The 22,978-nt window shown below is 41.6% G+C and overlaps 1 protein-coding gene across 1 annotated transcript in view; it reads right to left on the bottom strand.

Annotated features, from left to right (window-relative positions):
• LOC306712243 (cadherin-18) overlaps positions 1-22,978 on the bottom strand; it is a gene marked incomplete at both ends in the record, with an annotated part of 62,819 nt that overhangs the window by 14,384 nt on the left and 25,457 nt on the right. Inside the window, 6 exons of the mRNA XM_079181424.1 lie at positions 1,170-1,287; positions 4,649-4,770; positions 9,428-9,564; positions 13,764-14,017; positions 14,869-15,056; positions 16,191-16,358. Coding sequence (XP_079037550.1) covers positions 1,170-1,287; positions 4,649-4,770; positions 9,428-9,564; positions 13,764-14,017; positions 14,869-15,056; positions 16,191-16,358 — 987 coding nt within the window. The remainder of the gene's footprint in view (positions 1-1,169; positions 1,288-4,648; positions 4,771-9,427; positions 9,565-13,763; positions 14,018-14,868; positions 15,057-16,190; positions 16,359-22,978) is intronic.

Genomic DNA, 22,978 nt, shown 5'->3' with positions numbered 1-22,978 from the left:
GGTAATTGTTGCTTTTTTCGGTATTGGCATTTATTCATGTTCCTCCAAGTCCACGCTGTGATTCTGTGAACACGGCATACGGCAAAATCAGCGAGAAAATGTTTTGCAGGCAACAGTGGAGGTGTCCCTCCTCGTGTTTCTCAGGAACATTCTATAAAGACGAAGTGACAAAGCGAAGAAAAATTTGTATTTTTTTCCACAACATTTACAAAAAAGTCACACCCAAAAAGAGGTGTTGAAATAACAGCGTGGTGTTCTCATTTTTTCAATTCCCCATGGGGAGCGAGGGCTTCTGCAGTAGGTAATGACTAAAATAATATTATACTTTAATATTTCATATCTACCCCGACACATATCATCACACTTCCACTTCTTGCCAGTTGACTTCAGAGCTGCTCTACCAAGTTAACATGTGGAAAACAGAAACTGCTGATGCAACTAGTTATACGTTTTCAATCTGAAAAACCTGCTTTGTTTGATTCATCTCCCCCTCAGGAGTGGAGGTGGGCAGACGGTGAGGGATGTCTCTAAGTGCCACTTACATGAATGCAGCAAAACTTTCCACTGTAACTCAATGTAGGCAAGGCTTGTGGCTTATGGTGGGAAGCAACTGGACCGAGGGCTAAACAGACTTATCTCCTATTATCACATTGATTTATTTTTTTGATCTCTCTTGCTTCCTCTCTGTTTCCTTGCCTCTCTCTCTCTCGCTGGCGCAGAGATTCATCTGGAGTGTTGTGAACTCCCCCTCTCAGTGGGCAAACTGTGAGTTCTTCTGGCTGAGAGCTTTTAGAAGCCCCGTGATTGCAGACCAACCCCGGCGCTCGGAATTCACCTGAGACTGAGACGGTTGCCACGGTAACACCCACTGTTGGCCAATGCGCCGGCACAAAATAATGCACGCAGGAGGGTGTCAGAGCGGTTTATCCCATTTGACAACATGATGTGCAAACATGCCAAACCTCTATGGCTCTTGTGTTTTATGAGACCCGACTCAGAGGAGATCCTGGTGGCCCCAGGTTGACACAACGCATATTGTCACCGCGCCTCCTCGGTTTGAGGAAATCCGTACGGCTTATTGGACTTCAGAATGTGAGCAATGAGGACCCGAAGGCGGTGTGCAATACTCATAAGAAAATGCAAACAAACATATCGATCACTTTAATTACCTTCATTGTCCTTCAGGGTGAAGTTGGGATTAACTGGCAGCAGGCTCGGCAAAGCAAAGGAAAACCGCTGTCCGTTGGCAAAGTCGTCCTTATCCACTGCTGTGACGGTCTGGATCACCTGTTGTTCAGAAGACAACACGCATTCAATCAGTCGCTGCAGCCTTCAGCAGAATCAAAGAATTCACTCTAAGTTACAGGCAGGACAAGGAGCTGATGTAGATTCTCACGCATGTCTTATGATTGGTTGATCAGAGTCGAGTTCCACTGACCTACAGCCAACTGGTCTTGCAACATTTTCTCCTCCTACCTAAACGCTAAGAAGGCGCTAGGGTTTCAGAACGTTTGGCTTGTCCCGGGGGGTGGGGGGTGCTCGACATGGGTGCTCTCAGGGCAACCTCACTGCCACTTTTGTCAACTTGCTCCCCCTAATTGGTAAAAGACACAGTGAGAGCAGGTAGAGAGATGGCCTTGAGAGAAAAACGACCCGATGGCTCTGTCACCACAGGGAGTTCTTATCTGCAATGTGAGATTTGGGGTGGTGTTGTGCTCAGGACAGGAATGTCACCGGCGCCGTGGTCCCGATGCCCTTCTGAAAAACGAATGCCCATCGGCCAGTGGCCTTGATGCCCCGCCTTCCTGTCAATACTGTTTGTCGACACAAGTGTCTTTTGTTGAGATTCTGAGCCTGGTGTGAACCACAGGAAAACCGGGCAATTTGTGACAATTTAACGTGCGCCAGCTCTGTGGGCAGCTGTAGCTCAGTGGGTAGAGAGGGTCGTCCTTTCACCAACAAAAGACGACCTGCTCTAGCACCTCAAAGATCGATCCCCAGCTCCTACTGTCTGCATGTCGTAGTGTCCTTGAAAGAGACACTGAACCCCAAGTTGCTCCCTGGATGCTTTACAGCAGCCCACTGCTCCTAAACGCGCAGGATGGATTAAATGCAAAGGTCAAAAATTCATTTATGTACCTCTAGTTTATATGATTATTGTAATTATGCTCAAGTTCTATAGACAAACCAGAGGAGACCCACAGTGCGCCTCAGAAGCTAATCCGCTAATCTCTAGGAGAAGAAATGCATTCACCCCTGCTGCACACGCACTGTATATGAAGTATGGACACAAAATAATTACGAGCATGAATGTGTTTTTATGAACTGGAATCTTTCACAACTGGATTTTTCAGGCGGCTATAGCACAATAAAGTAGGAAATAACAACAATAAACAACTTGCAGATATTGGTCATTTGTAAATGCATTTTAGAAAACTGTTTTGTGGAATAAACTGAATTTTAGTATTAAAAACAAAATCATCCATAACCTTTTAAGTTAAATGTATTCCTTCCATGGACATGCTATCATAGTTTTATCTGATGGCCTTGCTGCCCTGGTATTTGGCCTTTGTTCCCTCAAAGAATTGACAACACCAAGTGGCCTTGTGATTGTGCTCCTGGTGCACTCGCACAAGCCTCAGACTGTTAACTGCAGTATTAGGATGTGCTTTGTTAGGTGCTTGAGGTTCCTTATGTGGATGTCGAAGGTTGACAGGGGGCCACTGGTGGGGGCTTTTTGGCTGAGAAGGCCAGAGTTCTCTTTCTTTTAGGTAATACTGGCGACGAAGTTAAGTTGTGATCAATTTGTTTTCCATCAATGTGAAATAGCAGCTAACTGCCACTTGATTAGTCTTAAAAACAGGATAGCGGGACGTCTAGCAAACCAGAGTAAGCAATACAATTGTCTGTTTGCTTGTAAATGGCTGCCTGAGGAAACATCACCACATGATTGTTTCCTGAGTGGGTGCAAAGTGGTTTTCCATAATGCAAATTTTGGTTTAGAGGATAATGATAATGGATTTCTTAAGAAACATGTGAGCTCGTCTGGCTGCTGGTGGTGGGTGTGAAAGTACTGTAGCATACATCTAATATTTGCATGAAGTAATTAACTGTTGCAAACTGTTGAGCAGTACAGTGCTTTAATTGTTGAGTTGCTAAGATTCCTCCTCTCACGTATAGGTTAGTGCATTTAAAAGTGCTTCACAGATTACTTAGTGTGGACAGTGAAAACAACAGAAAATACAAAAATTCAGCAAGTTAATGATTTGAGAATAATGCACTCAAAAGAATAAAATGATAAAACGTTAATAACAGTAATAGTAGTAAAACAGCGTAAAATAAAAACTAGATTAATAAAATAGAATAAAAATAATGTAAGAACGAGTGTTTCCATAATCCATTATGTGTCAACGGTCTGGCTGAATAGAAAGGTTTTAAGTTTACCTTTTAAAGATCAACAAGATGTTTTGTAATACCAACAAATCTGACCCTAAATCAGTTATTTACATCATTTACCTGCAAACTCGTCAATCTCAACGTTGACAAACCTTGAACCTTGTTGATTTCCACATTTTTTTAACGGCACCTGCCAAATTTGAATTAAGTCAGAATGTGAATATTGTAAATCATCACACCTGTCAGTTATATAAGGTTACAGTTGCTTTAAACACTGACGCTATGTTTATGTTGAGCTATAATGATAAACTTATAATGATAATAATGATGTATGTTAATGTCGATAACAGAGCACCCTGGAGTGCATTCATGTGTATCACCGAGGCCGACAATCAAAGACGAAGGGAAGCTGTGTTAGAGGTCATTTAATTAATGAATAGTTCCCTTTTACTGGAGTCCTGTTGCTATGGCGGCCCACAGTTTAACATATCGTGAGCCCTGATTTACTGCAGAGATTTAACTCTTAATTGGAACTCGGTGTTTTGATGGACACCTGCCAACCAACAGGAAAGACATGTATAAATGGTATGAACATTTTAATCTGAAACATTAATTAATGAGCAGCTCTTTTCTTTCACACATGTTGTCATTTGAACGTTGGTGTGCCACTGTCTCATTCAACACTTAATCCCCGGCGCTGAGAAACCCTGAGGCTGTAATGCAACCGTAATTCAAATTTAATGCAAACCTTAATTCAAACTTTTCTTCCACTGGCTAAAAACTATTAAAAATGTATTTAGTTGTGTCTTCCCGCTCTTTACTCCATCATCATTTGCCGAACTGCCCTTTCAGCCATTTCCATGCTGCGGATTGCTCTACATCTCAAAAACCTTCTTAATTTGAATGAATCAAAGACTACTGAGAGCAAGTTGGAATGAGCTTCGATTTACAGCCGTCATGGTTTGCCGCTGAGATGCTCATTTTGAATGAGGGATGATCGAGCAGCTCTCCCCCAATGCCTTTACAGTTTCTTACTGCTCAGCTCTCAGTGAGCCACTCAAAACTGCTGAGGGAAACAATAGCTGAGTGCAGAGTGCATGTAGTCGGTGCATCTGAGGTTAATGCACAGCGCTCAGGAACTTTGAGGCGTGTGAGCGGTGTGGAGAGATGTGAACGTGCGAGCGGATAGAGGGCGAGAACGGGACCAGAGATAGGTGGTGCATATTTTTCGAGGTGAATCCGAGACGCTCACCTGTCCCGGCCTTGAGCTCTCGCACACAATGACCTCCTCGTCCGTGGCTATTTCTGGCGGATTGTCGTTCACGTCCAGCACCTGGACTGTAACAGGAACGTGGCTGAGAAGGCTGGGGTTGTCTGTAGCAGAGGGGAGAGAACAAGCGACAAAAGAAGATGAAAGTCAAATGTAAGCCTTAATGACAAAGTAGAGCATCGACACTGTGATTTCAAACTGGGACACACTGTGCTCTTCTTGTTAGGCTGCTTATGGGTTTTGTCTTAGACTCTGCCACTATAAAAGCACTGAGGGACGCAACGTTGCAGAAGGCAATTTTGTATATTAAAGCACATCTGATCATCTTCGTGCCGCATTTCCGTGTCCCACTTGGTGTGCTGGGTTGTGATGCATTATTTGCCCCTTGCGCTGCATGAGCAACTCATGAGGCATGGAAATCAAATGACCTACCCTCCTTCATTTTAACATAAAGTAGCAGCCTTAATGGCAACAAAATAGCCTCCTAATTCACTGAGTTACGTGAATATAGTTTGAATTATGAGTTGCACTATTGGATTACGTTTTTTATTGCGGTATATGCCATGCGGTGGACACTTATATCCGTGAAGCATTACAGTGCCACGAGGGCAGGAATGTCAGGCGAAAGTGCTCCTAGAAGTGGGAGAGAAATGTTTAGGTTATTTTGCCCTTGAGGCCGATGAGTCGGCTGGGAGGGGTGAGACTCGGCCTCGTAGGAGGCTTCATCCTACTTTGAGTTATCTTCTTCATTGTGCCCATATGGACCTCTGCGTCGCCGAATACACATATGCAGCTGGGTGAAATAATACATCATTAATGAGAAAATGATTAAATTCTTGTTCTTATTTAAGAGTTTTTGGGAGTTTATGAAATACCTGCAGCGGTCCCACGGCAGCGGAAAACGATGTGGGTGTTCAGAGAGATGCTGTGCGCATTAACGCACGAAGCACAGCAGAGTAGCTACAGTCAATATTCAAATCCCTTTTTTTCGCTACCATTTTCACGTAAGGGAGCTTTATTCATTAGTTTGTTATGACACAACTGTCATTGCGTCCCCAAATCAATGATGGTGAGCAGACACCCCTCATGCGCTTCAGTTACCACCAACCCACTGAAGACGCAAATTATATATATGTAGAAGCGTTTGGCTATCAGCGCTGAACAAGGCTCACTTTCATAGAAAGGGGGGGATTTTGCGCCAAATTTATGAATATTACCTGAAACAAATACGTGCAAATAGCACAGGAGCAGGCAAGTTTTGCTCGGCAGTGCCGTTAAGGATGCATTTTTCCATTTGAGACTCACACGGTTTCTTTTTGTCTTATTTGCACAAGTTTAGCGGCTGCAAAAGCTGCACAATCTTTGAATTTGCCCCTCGGTGTGTGGTAACGGTTTTCCCATGATTTTCCGCTATAGCTTCAGATATATTACTGAAGGGCTCTAGAGCAAGGCATTCCACCCACAAACCGTGGAGCAGTAGACTGGTTTCACAGCTTCCAGGTGTGAGCGTGTTTTACAGTACGAGTGTGTAGCACAGTGGTCCCCAAACTACGGCCCGCGGGCCGGATGCGGCCCGCCTCCACATTTGGTCCGGCCCCCTGAACAATACCAGAGACGCATTATGATTTTTTTTCAGTCTGCACAATTAATCGAATTTTAATTGCGATCACGATTTTGGCTGCCACGATTAAATGAGCATGATCGTCTGCGATATTAACGTTTAAAATACGTGCTCTGCTACATATCAAATCAAACGCTTCCTGAATCAGCCAACCACCAGGGGGCGAACGAGATGAGAGCTGTCATGCGCGCACCCTGTAGAAGTAGAAGAGTAGAAGAAGAAGAAGAAGCAGAGAGACGGGAGCTTGAAGGACGAGTACTTGTGCTTCATTTATTTACACGCCGGCATGTCATGTCTGTCACTACATGGTCGCACGTTTTCAATTCCCCTGCTCTCTGTATCGCGCACGGCGGTGTTCCGCCCCGATCCGCGCGCACGATGCAACAGTCGCTCACCTGCGAGTAGCACCCCCCCCCCCCCCCCCCCCCCATAATCGTGCGGCCCTAGGTCAAACGATATGTTCAGTGATGTGGACCTCACAGGAAGAAGTTTGGGGACCCCTGGTGTAGCAGGACATCGCTGAATAATAACATGCTCGCTCGGCAAAACCTTGCTTGAATGGGAAAAATTCCGGCAGTTGCGGCAGTCTTTCTATTAAAATAATGTTTCAAGTGGTATATTTTCAGCGCCTGAAGGTCTCACATTGCACCAATAAATCAACAACACAATTCAGTCACATATTCATACTTTTAATTCACTCATTCACTACAGTCGATCTACATGAGAAGGTAAAAGCTGTACTGCTTTGCGTCTATAACACTGTGTGTCCTTGCTCATTGAGAGTTGTATAAATGTATTGTTCTGTTTTTTTACAATGTCTCGGCCTGTGACTGTATCCTTGAATACTAAGGAGAGGAGATAAAGAACCATTAGCATGCAGCACCTCTGTCGGTTGGCGAGAGATTTGTCTAATTGTGATTACAAATTACCCAAGTTACCTGATAACAATTCTTGAATTTAGCCGCGCCTGCATTGATTTAATTAATTTTCAATGTAGAGAAGGACATTGAAACAATTGGGACTAATTTGATTTTGTAGTTAATTATAAAAAAAATACACTCTAATGGAATTTGTATACATTCTAATCAATATGCAAATGACTCCTTCATCCTTGTTTTCTCCAGACTCTAATTGTTACTTTAGCTATTAACTCATCTGTTATTGGGCTGTGTTTAAATACTGTTGGATAGTATGCTATTTAAACATCTTGCAGCTCCAAAAACTGGACAAGTATAGGAAAAGTGCACTGAACTGCACCATGCTGTTTAACTATTGAAGAGACGGACGTTTTAATCACATTTCTTGGTTATACGATTGACCTCGAATGTTGCTGATTAAGAATCCTGATCTTACAAAACAAAACAAATGCTTTTATTTTATTGAAAGCTTTATTTTACCATTTGAAGTGGGACATTTCCACTGCATGACCCACATAAATAAGGTAAATTGATGTGGACTGGGCCGTATACAGTCTCTTCACTGTGATCCTTAAATACAATTTAGCAGACTAGTTAGAGTCAGAGGAATGAGCAAAAAGAAAGTCGTGACACTGAACTGGTTAGCTGAACAGCTGCAGGCAACAGCAGTTATTGCAGTCGTAAGGGTTCGAACGCTCATGCTCCTTGTTTTTGTGCATTCTTTCCAAATGTGGAATGACTGAAAAAGCCTCTCAATCATTTAGTGATTCGCCCCTCAAACGCTAAACCTGCACAAGTAAGACAAAAAGGGAAGTGTGTAATTGTCATAGGGTGAAATGCGTCCTTAACTTTGCTGCCAATGAAAATGGAATTCCATGCTCCTCCGTATTTAATACTTTTGCCCCAAAATTGTCTCCTTTTTTTATGTAAATGAGCCTCATTACAAAAACAGTCCAATCACAAAGATCAGCGCAAATAGCAACATGCAGTTACGGTGAAATTATAGCGTCCTCAGAGAGTTAGTGGTAACTGAAGCACATTAATTAAATCTCTCTGTCACGTTTACATGCCTCGTCGGTCAGGACCTTTTTCTTCTTCTCTCTGCCATTGTCCCCGCCCATGTGCACTTGCCGCAAAGGCCACAATGGGCAATTGCAATCGGCTGCAAAACTGAGAGCGTGACGTTCTATCACGAGCGCAATATATTTTGTGGAGAGTGATGCACAAGACATGGTGCTAAACACAGCGGGCGCAACCCAGTCTTTGTGAATTGGCCCACGAGAGTCCTGCAGTGGATGTGTGTCCGTTAACACGGTTTCCTGTTGAAGTGAGTTTGATCAAACCAGTGAAGGGAATATCTAAACGGTGCTGGTGGTTTTATTCTGTTGGTAGCGGAACAGTGTGCAGTGGAGATTCATAAAGCCATTCCTTTTTATGGATCGCTCCTTTTGTTGATATTGATTTTGACTCCAATTTTACACGCTATGATTTTGAACCCGGACTGCTCTCTGACTCTACGATCCCCTCAGGGTGTCTTGTTATCTTGTGGGGAAGGTGGGGAAAAAAAAAAAAGCCTCTGGGTAGAACTATAGCACCAATCATTGCTTTTGACTTTCTAGTCTTTAAATCATGCTGTCGCAGCACAACGCTCACCCATGATTTCAATGCAATTCTGATAGCGATTTACAATGTCTGCCATTAGCTCGGGGCTAAACAAGATGAGTGTGGAAAGCAAGAGCAATCTATGTTAACTGCTTCTTTTAGGCAACTGGATAATAGCATTTTGTGTGTTTACTACAGTGCCCGAAGGTGTCAAACATACTCTATATCCTGGCTTTTTAAATATGTATATGTTAGAAGGTGACCCGTACGTACAGCAATTTTTAATTTCCAAAATATATATTTAATTCAAAGATAAATATCCTCTAAAACATGATGAAATTGTGTGTCTACAATTACATTAACATTGGGATTTCATAAAAGCACTGAGGGAAGAACATTTTCCCCAAGTCTCAAGACTTTCCTAAACTATGCAAAATGAAAATTAAATCGGAATCTGTTCAACAGGGAGTAAGAAGAAGCATGACGACGTGGCAAGACATTCAGGAAAACCATCATCTGCTCACTCGTGAACACTCGCACGAGAGCAAACAGACGCAGCGTCACGTTTACTCGCCCCCCCGTGTAAACATTGTGTTTATGGAAAGCAACCGGGGTACCTACCAACCTCCGAGGCCATCACAGTGATGTTGTGCCAAGCCATGTCTTCTCTGTCCAGAGGCTGCGTCGTCCGTATGAGTCCACTGCTTTCATCGATTCTGAAGTACCGCAGTCCTTCCTCTTTGCTGTCCAAGAAGAACCTATTAGGAAAGGAAAACATGATCTTATGTCTCCACTCCAGAAGCATTCTTTAAAAGTTAACACAGTGATGGAAAAAATATAAGAGTTTCGGCACTTTTCTTGATTTACCAGTTGAAAGATTTCACGATTTTCAGGTTAGACTGAGCTAAATGTGCTTGAGAAGTTGTGTTTTTTACTATATTTTTATTTAGTTTTATACAATATGTACCATTGTTTCGACTGCATTTATTTGACTGCACAGCTTCACATTGAATCACACAGTAACTGTGTTGCAGTTGCAACGGCGATTACGTGTACTGTTACAACTGCTTTATGCCCACTTTGAACAATAACTTCTTCAGGTCTTTTGACCCACTTTAGAGCCACAGAGGACTGTTGTTCAAAGATGGCAGAGGGCCCCTTTAAGTCAAATAGTACTTGGTTAAATGCTTCCGGTGCAGATTCTTTAACCCATGGCTTTAGTTTAACAATTGCACTGCGGCCTTAGAAATCACATATTTACTTACTACTAAATATATATATATCAAAGCAGAGAACAAAACCTTACATTGATGATAAGAGATCCAGAAGACCAAAAGCGTGCAGTGAAATGAATAAAGTGCAGACACAGCACAAGTCGAAGGGGGATGTTCTTACGCTGCTTTGATTTTCAAAGTCCCGCAGCACACGGAGGGAATAATTCCCGCTGCTTTTAAATGGACTTTAGGTCTTGAAAGAATGTTCTGAAAATACATATTTCTAAGTCAAGAGCAATTATCTTACATTTTTAATAATGACAAAAGGCGATGTTCTGCTGGCCGTGTTTGCACTGTTGTAATGGCTTTCGAGCAACGCTGTTATCCAACTAGAAGCAGAGCAGCCTGTGGCATACAAAGCAGAAATGGGCTCAGCTGCTCCCCTCATGAGTTCAAGCACGAAATGAGCATTGACTGTGTATTCCCTAATTTATCTCCTAATGACCTATTTACACCTTTAATCCGGCATTCATTCATTCATTCTCCTGAGTAATATGGCTAAGTCGACAATTTTCAATTGGCATGAGAGATGGAAATGGTATAGGGGTATTAATGCCAGGATTGCATTTATTTGAAATAATAAACTATTTTCTTTTTAACTTGGATTGCTTACAAGTGTACCCAGCAGCCTCAGTAGAAATACTGTCATGATTTATTAAAAGCTCAGGCTCATAAGAGCGTGAAGGCTTTCCAGCAGTAAGAGTTTAGGTGCTAAGCATTTGCTTTGTCAAGATGAAAAACCTGTTTTTTTTGGCTTGTAGGGGGAAAAAAAACAACACTTTAATTACTGCTTCTGGTGATGAATCGTATTTGTTTTAAATTAAGATTATTTAGTGATTTATTTTCTTATTTCTGTGGAAAACTTACAAGATGTGTTGTATCGTAATGATTACTTTCCAGAAATATCTTTCCTTTTCTTCAGTTAACATCAGCGTTTGGCGTCAGACGCCCTGAATCAAACAACAACAAATGATGATTGTGTACATATTCCCATTTGTTCCGTAGCTAATAGCCATTTACTCTGGCATTCTGGGAAATATAAGGAATTCAAACTGAAATAGAATAGTTGTTTTGTTTTCATTGTAGCCTTAGAGTGCACTGAACATCAACAAGACTAAACGCCTACAGTACTGCAGCCCAGCGAGGTGGGAATGCACATCACAAAATCAAACTTGTCAGATGGACAAAAATAGGAAAAGCAACTTTCGAACTATTGTTTTAGTACAAAGTACTTTCACATAGAATGCCAAAATAACGTAACAAAAGAAAGCTGCCTTCTCAGAGCCAGGTGGATTCTTCTGAGCTTTCGCACCGTGAATAAAGGCAACAACAAATCAGGTTGTGCGTATTCAGGTCGTACACTAGTGTACAACAACACGGAGGCTCCGTAGTCCAAACTGGGACAGCAACGTTTTGTACTCCTTTTAACCTCGACAAAGGCAGCGCAGACCAGATCCACTCTTTCCGTTCATACCTTTCACAAAAAAGCCCGAGACATATAAAGTACACTGCATAGCTGTTTACCAGAGGAAACTCAAAGTCACTCAGAGCATTTCACCCACAGGAAACTCAATAAAATAGCTAAGAGTAGCTCTGGCTCTTCAACAATTTATCTCAGACAGACTGCCAGACGCTGCTCTGGTTCAAAAGCATCCCGGTAGTTGGTCCTCTGCCTACGCAACTCTATTCAAACCGTTTATTGAAAAAGTGCTGCAACTGTTGCAAACAGCAGTGATGCCGGGGTATTTTGTATTTTTCCGCATTTCATCTTCATATTTTCAAAATGCACAACTTTCCTCAGTTATGATATTACAGCTGTTGCCACTTAAAGGAAAATGCATGATACGTTAATAGAAGGCTGACTTAAAAGAAACCAGGCCAACCAAGATGTTTTCATAACTGCTCTGATGATAATGTCAACCAGAGATAATGAGCCATCAAGGCGTTCTTTGGCTATTTAGATGTCAATTTAAAATGTCACTTCAACAACATGTTTATTTCACTGCACGCATGGGCGGACTTGTGATGATCAAAGGGAGCCAGATCCCTCCTGCATCCTGATGCCAACACAGGGAGCAGTGGCACAGTTGTTTAGCTGTTTTCTTCTTCTCTAGGTGGCTATCGTGGAAATACTGCCTTCGTCTCTATTTGGTGAACGTTGGGAGCGATGTAACTCAGGAATGGTCGAGGAGGACGTATCCCACAAGGAGAGAGCAAGGGAACTCTTTCATATGCAGATTATCTTCTTGTTCCAGCAAATCATTCACAGTCTTAAGATTCCTAAGAATATCCTTTTCCCCATGTCGTCCTCACATTGTAAATTGAACATCAGCCGTCAAGGACCGCAGAGCTCGCCTGTCCAAAACAGGGAGGACGGTAGCATGGTGATAAGTCACTGTGCTTAACGCGGCTAAGGACACCCCTGGGCTCTGCAGCCTATGGCAAAGCTTTTTCCTGTGATCCTATAACATATAATCGTGTCTTAATGATATATCAGCAAGAATTCATCTCATGAGGACATCCATGTTTACAACTATACTCCATCATTTACTCCGGGGCTAAAGAGGGAATTCTAATGAATACAAGCGGTGCAGAGCTGCTTGAGTGCAATGTCACGAAGCAAAGGTACCTGTGCGGAGCTAAAAACCTAGGATTAGCCCACTGCCTAAGGGTAGTATCAATCTGTTTCAACAGTTCACAAGCATGTGTTTAGAGCGCATACTAATGTGCTAAGCAGTTGTACCGCTTCGGGTTACTTCTACAGACTTGCAGGCAAAATAACTAACGATGATGCAAAAGAATGAGAAGGATACACAATGCATGTTGTTGATTTTTAGAGGGTATGGGGAACGTTAAAGGCATGTATAGGAGCAGCAACAAACACGGGGCTACTAAAGACAATGCAGTACATTCTATTTAACATTATGCTCTATAGTGGTGGTTCAAAGCCATCTGAAAAATCCTCAATTTGCCAGAATCAGAATTGTCATATGGTGCTTAAAGACAAAAACGAGTGCATTTTGACATGTACATGTGCAAACTACAGTGTCATAGCTTCAAATGCTCATCCACAAAAAAAGTACAATTATATGGGGCAGAGATATGACATGCAAATTGGGGTTTTAGTTCGACAAACATTTCTTGGAGGCAGAAATAATCGTATTAGTTCGACTTAAACCTCGAGGGGCGGATCTACAGCACCTCACTTTTTTGCAGCAAAAGATATCTCACTGGTAAACCTGAATGCCAGAAAAGAAACTCTGATCAAAAGATGAATACATGAATACATAAGCGAGTAATTCCCAATGAAGCTGTGAGCAATTTGGCAAAAAATGGTCTTGATTCTCATCAACAATCTTGCGTATCAATCAAACGTACGCTTTACCAACCACCAGATATGGTAACCATTCTTTATGGGACTTCATAAGACTGGTATGTTTCTAAAAAAAGATTTGCCAACTAATTAGTTGACTCAAGAGCATTGAGCCTCAAAATAAGCCTCATAATATAAGTAACCTCCACTCTTACCCTTTGCTTTTGCAGTGGGCTTGTCTGATATTTCTTAACACGAGAAACGATAGATCTTCAATTATATCCATTGGTGCACAACTAATAAGACAGTATGCCTACAGAGCTGCTCTGAATATTTGTAATCTTTTCAGCAGATTGTCGGAGTTACTTACCTGACAGGACTGTTCCTGCCGTCAGGGTCTCGAGCCGTTACGACGCCCACCTCTGTGCCACTAGGAGAGTTCTCGTATACGTCCATGATGTAATGGTCTATAGAAAAGACTGGGGCTTCGTCCACATCCCCAACGGTGATTTTAAGGGTGGCAGTGTCTTTGAAAGAGCCAAGATAGGAAAAACGAGGATCCACATGTGTATTCGTGCCCTCAATGTGGAGAGTGTAGGTCTTCTTTCTCTCGTAGTTCAGAGGCTGTTGGGGGGGGGGGGGGGGGGGGGGGGGGGGCATTGTTGGGAAATCATTAGCACACTAGAGCTGTCGGCTTAATGCCATGCTGGTTGATAAACGAATCGTGCACTGAAATTAGATTTCTTAACTGCATATAGAAAGTTAGAATCCTGTGTTTTCATTGTAAACTGAATTATTTAATTTAAACTCAACAAAACTACAACATTGTAAACCTCTTAGACCTATACTTGTGATGCCTTTTTTCCCTACTAAACCCTATTTGTTTAGAATTATTTAGAACTTGTGGAACAGTGTAGATCAGCTGGCATTTTTCTTACCGTTTTTTAATGTGCATTACTTCCACCAACTGTTACCACTCTCTGCATACGGCAGCATTGTGTATGCATGAGTGTCCACATATGCTGGTTAGTCATTTGATATGAGGACCTGTTTTATGGTACCACTTATGGTCAAAACTCTCCAGAATACACCTTTTAAAGGGGGAATATCATGGAACACACACAAACCCACAAACGGCAAAAAGACAACCTTTGCAGAGGTACACCATATTTTTCTCGGAAGCCAATCAGAGCAGACTGGACTGGTTTCAGGAAGGTTTAAGGTCTTAAAGAGACAGGCGTTAAAACAGAGCCTTTCAGAGGGTGAATACAGGTATATTCAGGCAAACAGTATAAGAAAAATAATGTGTTTTTTGAACATCAAAGCATGTAAACATACTCTAACTAAAACCCAAAATACAAGTATACTCAAGTCCCCTTTAAGTAAGTGTTCAAGCAAGACTGCTCCACAGGGCTCTTTGCTCATATATTTTCCAGAGGGTTCACATTTCTGTGTTGCAGGAATCATGTTCTTACCTTTTTGAGGCTGATGATGCCCTCTCTCGTGTCCCTTTCCGTGGCTATGGAGAACGTGTTGGCCCCCTCTGAGTTAATGATGCTGTACTTGATGTCTGCATTGATGCCAAGGTCCTCATCATTGGCTTTGATCTTCCCCACCGGTTTCCCTACTTGAGCTGATTCAGGGACGTACAGCTGGTAATTTTCTGTGGATAAACATTAATGCGTACTCATTTAGAGATGGGGGTAAAAACTAAATATATATATATTTAAAACAGAAGCTGACTAGCCCCACATCGTTGTCTGGATGTTCTTCTAACAGGGCTTAGCTGAGCAGTTTGATTCTGTCACCATTTGTTCCTGAGGGAATGTCATTAAAAATAGTCTGCAGTGCATCAAGTGACATTAAATGCTAAACGGAGGTTCATGCTGTAGTACTGCAATGGCGTGGATCATCGTGGGTGATAATTCAGACAATGTTGATGGTATTCACTGCAGCACAAAAATGAAAATCTCCAAGCCCCGGGGATTGTGCTTGATGGGGCCCTTTCAAAGACAACTTTATCATTACTTATACAGTATTTATTATTAAAACGGAGGAAATTCAGACGGCAAAACAAAGGGTTTTGATAAAAGCTAGTCTAATTCAGCTAATTATGGAAACATTTAACTGCAATATTAGACTACTGAGTCACACAGTAATGAAGTATAATACATCACAGTGAGGAATGCTAAAGAGGTCTATGACGGGAAGCTTCAATAATCCATGATCTGCTCTCTAAGACCCTCTAGGATTGATATATGGTTAATTACCGCAAGCATGAATAAATTATAATTAAAAGAATTTTGTCCCTGCAAATACTGAACTGTTGATGCTTCTTCTTTTCATTCAAGCAGCCATAACAGCAATAATCTGGTTGTCTTTTGTGTGCAGATGATTTTAAAAATAGCATGTCTGCTCGTCCACTTTCAGAAGGGAAACACAACACAGATCTCCTGTTAGAAATGCTGTTCAGGTTCTGCCTCAGGCCTCTGTAATGGAGGTCTGCTTAAAATGTTTTTCCAATTTCCAGCCAAAGCTACTCCATTTAATGTAACATAAGTTGTGTATATACTGTATATGTAGGTTCGTAGTAACACATTCACTTTCCCATTGGTTATTGTGCTAAATTAGCCTTGTGGCTAGTTTGCGTTAAGAGTTTCCTAATAGAAGCTATGGCCAAAGACAATTTAGCCTAATCATTATTCACTTAACTGTGGTTTTCTACTGATTGTTCTGCAAAATAATCAAGTTTGGCCTGCATTTTGTTTGTTGTTTTCAGGTAACGATGGATACGCACTTTGGGGAAACATGGGCGGGTTGTCGTTGACGTCTGTCAGAGTGATGTTAATGGTGGTGGAGCCGGAGAGGCCTCCGACCTGGCCCGCCATGTCTTTGGCTTGGATAACAACGGTGTAGTGTTCTCTGGCTTCCCGGTCCATTTCAGATAAGGCAGTCCTGATGATTCCTGAACAGATGGAGAGAAACAGATTTCAGCTAAAATAGGGATGGATGAGCTCCTCGAATGGCACCGGACATTTTAATTATCAGGTTGCAGTTAACACCAACTCATCAAGATACATATGCCACCACAGAATATATATATATAGTTGGGTATTTTGAGAATAAAAACAGCAAGACACTGGTAAAGTAAAACAGACGAAAAAAAATCTATTTCGGGATGACAACGCAAAAAGAGATCACTGTTGAGAGAGTGAAGATACCACTGTTACTATTGTCAAGATGTTACAATCATTGTCCTAGTATATTCCACAACAAATCGTCTTTCACTTATGGACTCCCCGTACAGCACCGTATCACACGTTCATTTAAAAACTAACACCATGAAACTGCTTCTCTCATCTTTGATTCTCCTGGTCTTTTATTGTGAAGGTTAGTCTTTCCTCACTTTTCATTTTATTGGAAATGACTATGCAACCTTGGATCGGGGCAGAATGCAACTTTCTAAGCCACAACCTCGATCACATTTACTACAACAATAACGGAGCAAACACAACCATGAACTTCCACAATGCTAACTCAGTGATATACGACTGCCCCTCTGCCCGCTACAGAGAGATTCTGTACACAGGTAAAGAGTATTTTCTTTGTGTAGGTGATTTATAGAATATAATGCATGTATTGCACACATTCTTTTGTCTGTGTGTGCGTGTCTTTGTGTGGAGTCTTAACACGACTGTCTGTGTTAGTTTTCCATTTGTGTCTATATCTGTGCTGGAGGGTTAATTCGCCATCTTAGCTCCTGAAACCACATCACCACATGGGGCCTGATTTAATATGTTCTACCAGTAACATCACTGTTCCTTGGACATCTCGCTTTTCCCCAGAGACAAGACCCTCCGGCAACCATTGAACTTGTGAACCCTTCAATAATACATAGCGGCTGACAGGGGGCAGTGGGACCTGGCAGGAAAAGGGATGATGTTGATCACGACAGTAAATGGATTGCTGTTGCTTCATGTTGGGAGTGGAAATCACAACAGAAGGCGACATTTGATAAGATAACTTTAGAGAATGAATCAAAGCATCACCAACATGACTGAGGCCAGGTGAAAACCTGTGGATAAGAAGTGGACGTAGTCACCGCAATGTCACCCATTAGTTTGTGGACTATGGTTTTTAAGGCCTGGAGTTCAGCATTTTGGCCATCTTTGGTTTTTGGCCGTCACCATGTTGGTTTACGGGAACCAGAAGTGACACGAGAGGGTGGAGCTAAGAACAACCAAAGGCAGAAAAACACATTTTTAGGTGACCGAAGGGTTACGATTATGTGTAAAAGTTTGTGTTTTCATGAAGTGGACACAATGCAACCAGTGGAGTCACCACAAATGCAAGTTTAAGTCACTTCAGCACTGGTTTCATGTTTTAAGAACCGGAGGTTGCCGCTTTGTGAAACATTATTTATACCATTATTTACACTAAGTTTGGTTTGTGTAATGTTCGTACTCCTCTCCCACTGCTTATTTGCATTCTACTCTGGGCAGTAAGATGTATGTGTATAATTGACTGCAACTGGCCCCTCTTGACAAACACGGCTGCCCTAACCCTAACCCATTCATTGTATATGGAGCAGCACTAGACTTTGATGACGTCAAAAATTACTTTATTTTCTGGCTTTGAGAGAGAATAGCTTATGTTCATTCTTAAATCTTAATGTAGGTGGTGTTTACCTTTAAACTAACCAGCTATAGGTCAGTTGATGCTTTGTGATTGAAACGTGTTTATTTAGTGACTGAAGATCTAATCCTCTCACATGTGTTTTCCTTACATTTATCATAATGGTCTTAAAAGTCTTCCTAAGTATTGATGAGTGAAGTAGAATGTATCTCACAACTGCATTTAAAGCTATTTTAAGTAGGTAATTTAACAATTTCTGTGTAAAAACTGCATTTATTTATATTCTACCAATCCAGAGTATATTTATATTTCTTAAAAATGCATTTGAAATACATCGTTAACCGACTCAGATGACTGATCCAGTAAATTAGCATTCATACCAAATATTCTGCCAGTGCTCGGTTCTTTGTTCAAACCCTAACAACTTGAATTTCACAGAATGAAAAAATCATTTTTGAGTGAATTAATGCAGTTTCATGATTTCCTAATTTTACCAAAGAGTCAGCTATAGCTGCGTTATACAATAGGTACATTTCCTCTTTGTTTCTTCAAGGCTCTATAGACAGAATTAATCCACTGGCCTGAGGCAGAATAATCATTAAAAGTGGGCCAAGGAGCAAGGCAGCCAACAGTATTACGATCCAGGGGATCTTAGGTCACACATCATCTGTCACACTGAGCTGCTGCTGCTGAGGTCCCAGAGAACCTGAACTGATCAGCAGCAAATCAACAAAAAAGGGAATTATGTTATAGCTTCATAGACCAGAATGAAATCGTAAAATCTAACTATCACAGGCAATATAAATAAAAGAAGAGTCATATGAGCAGAAGTTGTTGTAGGAGTTAAGAGTTCCGGTGAAATTTGCATTTGAGAGGTGACCTCATGTCCGATTATTTCGTAATCTTCACAATGTAACCTTTAAAAAAATGACCCTGAGATGGTGATGGCATTCTCATGAACGAGTTGTGAATAGACTCTCCACTTCTGCATCCACGGTGGTGTGGATAAACCCTAACTTATTGATTCCTCTAGTGGCTGATGCTTGTAGACTTATTTTCCATAAAAATAGACAGAATCTGCTGGTTTAAAAAGAAAGGGGGTTTTCAATGTACGACATCAGTATACTGCATGTCCTCACATTCCTCTCTAAGGCTACACAGAAGTGCGAGTTGTTGGATGTTGGGAGATAAAGCAAAACCAGATTAAGCCACTTTCTTTGTGAGGTACTTTCAAACACATTGGGGTGATTCAGTGTGTTTTGTGCAGCAGCTCTGATAGTGTCTACTCCTCGTGTGGTGTGATTTAATGTGTCTTAGTTCTGCTTGCAAAAGAACAACCGTTAAGTGGGGCAGCAAGCTACGCAGACACTAATGTGTTGCAGGGCTTTAATCCAGGAGACATCAAAGCAAATTAATTTACTTTGACTGCCAGGTAGATTCTTCTCTGACACAATATAAAAACATATATTTCACAGCATGTATATCGTTCCCTCTGTTGTTCAAGGATATAATGAGTGATTAGCTTAATTAAATGGGAGAGGACTGACCTGTGCGTTGACGGCGAATAGTACTTTGGTACATTCTGCCTTTCAAATGCTACGGGGAACATGACAGACCGTACTCTGTTTGAACTCTGAGTTGACGGAGCAGATTAACATGCCGCCCTCCCTGTTGGCGACGCCAGAACTACGAGTTGAACGGACACAAATATAAACACCAGTGTTTATATTGGGACTATTGGGATTCTCTGCAATCTCAAAAGAAATTCTGAAATATCTGTCTTCTTGTTGCAGTAAAAAAATAAAACTATGAAATAAATGTGTTGATAATGGATTTTTTATTAAACAAGAGGTTTAAATGGTGCACTTCAAGAGAAACACAGCTGTGCTCATCAGTTGCTGAGTCTTTTCACTTAAGCCGGAAAATAATTCATAGAAATAGTAATAAAGACTGGGGATGTCCGATATCCAATATCTGTTTTTATCTGTATTGTGTGCACTTGTTATATTTCAGCGAGAGCGAGAGCGTTTCTTGCGTTTTGCTTTCATCTATGGTGTTTCACCACAGACAGTCAGGGGAGCGCCGACAACAACCACACTCACCAAACAAAAGCACTGAAAGTAGAAATCCTATAAGAATGTATTAATGTAAAATGCACAAAAGATGCACAGACGACGTAAATAAATACTCAGCGGATAGTTAATTCACTTTAAAAGGGAGAGAGAAACTTCCTTTAAGATAGCGACAAGGTCAAAAAAAGACAGAAGGATAAAAGGCATTTTCTTCTTAATGCAATGCAGAGCTATTCAGTTGTTAAGCTCATGCATTGGATTGATTTGAATAACTTCAATGTTCTTGAAGTGTGCACTCTGCAGCTGTATTATTTAGGAAAATACAAGTAACGAGTCAGGAGTTAGTATCGGCAGATACTCAACATTAAATGACCGGGATCGAGGGAAAAGAATACTTGATTGGGTCATCCCAAAACTTTTTATTGGACCCTACAAAACTGCCTTATCACAAATAAAAAAACTAAATGTGATGAGACAGTAATAATAATAAAAAGATGTTAGAAAACATGTACTGTCACAGAGATTTTCACTGCAACAAATACACATATGTAACATTTCCAGGAAACCCAAGAATCTTAGTTTTTTGAGCCATGCTGTTATTTCTTGTTTTTAAATGTCAGGTCTCAGCATGGATCCACTTCTTTTCGTGGTTTCTAAACTAATCAAAGTGCTTGCAGCCACTTCCCTGTAATGATGCGAGCTCTGCAGACTCTATTTGAAGCCCTTTGTTATTAACTGGAGTCTTAGCATTACTTAACCTGGGGTCCTTGAGACACACCAGACCTTGGCGAGTGGCCACACTTTCCATTAAACAACAGCAAGACAGATGATATGACCTTTCAAGGCTCTTATTACGCCTTTACTCATGAAGGCGCAGCGCTCCTGAGCAATATTTCACCGCGCCAGATTTAGGAACGATGAGCACACACTAAAAGTATGAGGTCTTCTTTTCTGGGCTCTGGGAATTCCACTGTTGCCCACACCAATGGGGATGATCTTCTGTCAATCATTTGTCGTCAAACAACCAAATGAGAAGCTCTGCTGTTTCAGACAAATTAAAAAAAACAGAAGCAAGCACTCAACAGGAGGAGAGATGTGTGAGTAACACAGTCACAGCTGATGCAATGCAGCTAGATGACAAACGTACTATCACTCAACTGCATTCAGTCTTGAATTTAATTCTTTAACACTATAGAAAATGCCACAAGGGTATTCTTTGGCATCTGAGAGGTATGCCAGTACTTTGACATGAGGATCACACCCCTGAACTGCTTTTCCTGACCACTTCTGAACCGTAATACCTCAGATAGTCTCCGTTTAATCTCTATGGAGCTTGTGGGTTAATTTAGAAAATAATTGAGAAAGAGCTGACTTCCTTGAACCTGGGCCCATTTGACACAGTGAGGTGGCTAGCCTTTTCCTCAACCTCCCCAGTCTATTAGAGTTGATACCATCGCGCTATCCACCTCTTTGTCTGGCTGCAAACTTCTAAAGGAGGACAATCTCCTGGGTGAACAAAAAGGATTATAGGAGATTACTCAAGCACTCTTCAATCTCCAGCTTCAGGAATCTTTTTGGCTCATCCAATACAATGTTATCCCTGCGTGCCTGCACTCGCACAGCATTCCTGGAGAAATGGTAGATAACACGAACAACAGCAGCAATAAAAATCTCAGAAACCATAACAGGAAACCCCTTCTTTTTACTTATGTACATATTTGATTGAGAATAATTGGTTGGTCGGCTCAAGAGTCTACACTGATTGCAAAAGTGGCACTGTATTCCTTGATTTATACCAGAGGTAAGGCTTAATCCATGAACCACAAATGTCTTGATCTGTGTCAGCTCCTTCAATAAACTCGAACACTCCCAAATCCCAGATCAGCAGAGAAATTAGCCTATTTAGAATGCAAAAGGGACTTAGGGGTTCTGCGGTGTCGCGTGTCTTTGTGTGTGAGCCAGTGCTGATGCGAGGTGGGGTTGGTGAGAGCTTTCGACTCTGAGACTCGAGAGGGAAAACCCTGATGTCTCTGCGAGCAAGTGACAGATGCACGGTAGTGATGGGAAAGACAGGAGTTACGACCCGACACTAAAAAGGATAAATGCAGCCAGTCTAAGTTCCACTTTTGCTGAGATATGGAAGGTGCTTATTATAACTGCCGGCTTGCAGTTTTGAGATTTGCAAACCATGTGATCAAGTTAATCCATTGCAGCGGATGCTTATAACACAGTTAGCATGTCACTTAAATAACTAGTCTGGTTATGTGGCAATTTAATATTGTAAGAGCTGTCAGACAAAAGAAATATAAGCGCTTTTATAAAGTGAACCTGTCAAATGTACATCCAGCCACCATATGTAACTTTCATACTGTGGGATTTACACTCAGTGAGCAGATAGAGGTTCAGTCAGTCCGTCTAATACCCCGTTGTCCTTGTGTATCCGCTCTTGTTATTGACCAAAATCCCCAGACAAGTCACCACACAAGCAGCAGGTAGGGTGTTCAGGGTTCTTCTTAAAGGATAACTTGTCAGGATTTGTAGCTGTTGTCAACACGTTCTCACTGCAGACTCGTCAAAAACCACGGCTGGGTCAGTGGCCCTAAGCTTCAAACTACCTTCAAGCTTCAAAAAGGTATACCCCTCTAGCAACAGCTAAGGATGTGTCAGGGACAAAGTTTCAATATATGCTCTTTTCATGCAAAGTAACTTTTCAAAATAAACTTACGTCTTCGAAGGAAGTTATTTTTATGCAACAATGGGACTAATCAGTCACATTACTATCAACTGACGTAAAAAAAAAAGCAGCGCCTTCGGGTTATAAGTCCAGTGTTTGTTTGTCCCATCGACCACCCAACCCAAATGGCCAAAACAGACTATC

This window comes from Pholis gunnellus (assembly GCF_910591455.1).
Source record: "Pholis gunnellus genome assembly, chromosome: 20".
NCBI lineage: Eukaryota > Metazoa > Chordata > Actinopteri > Perciformes > Pholidae > Pholis > Pholis gunnellus.
Note: the sequence above shows the minus strand (reverse complement) of the source record. Positions and strands in the feature narration are given on the sequence as shown.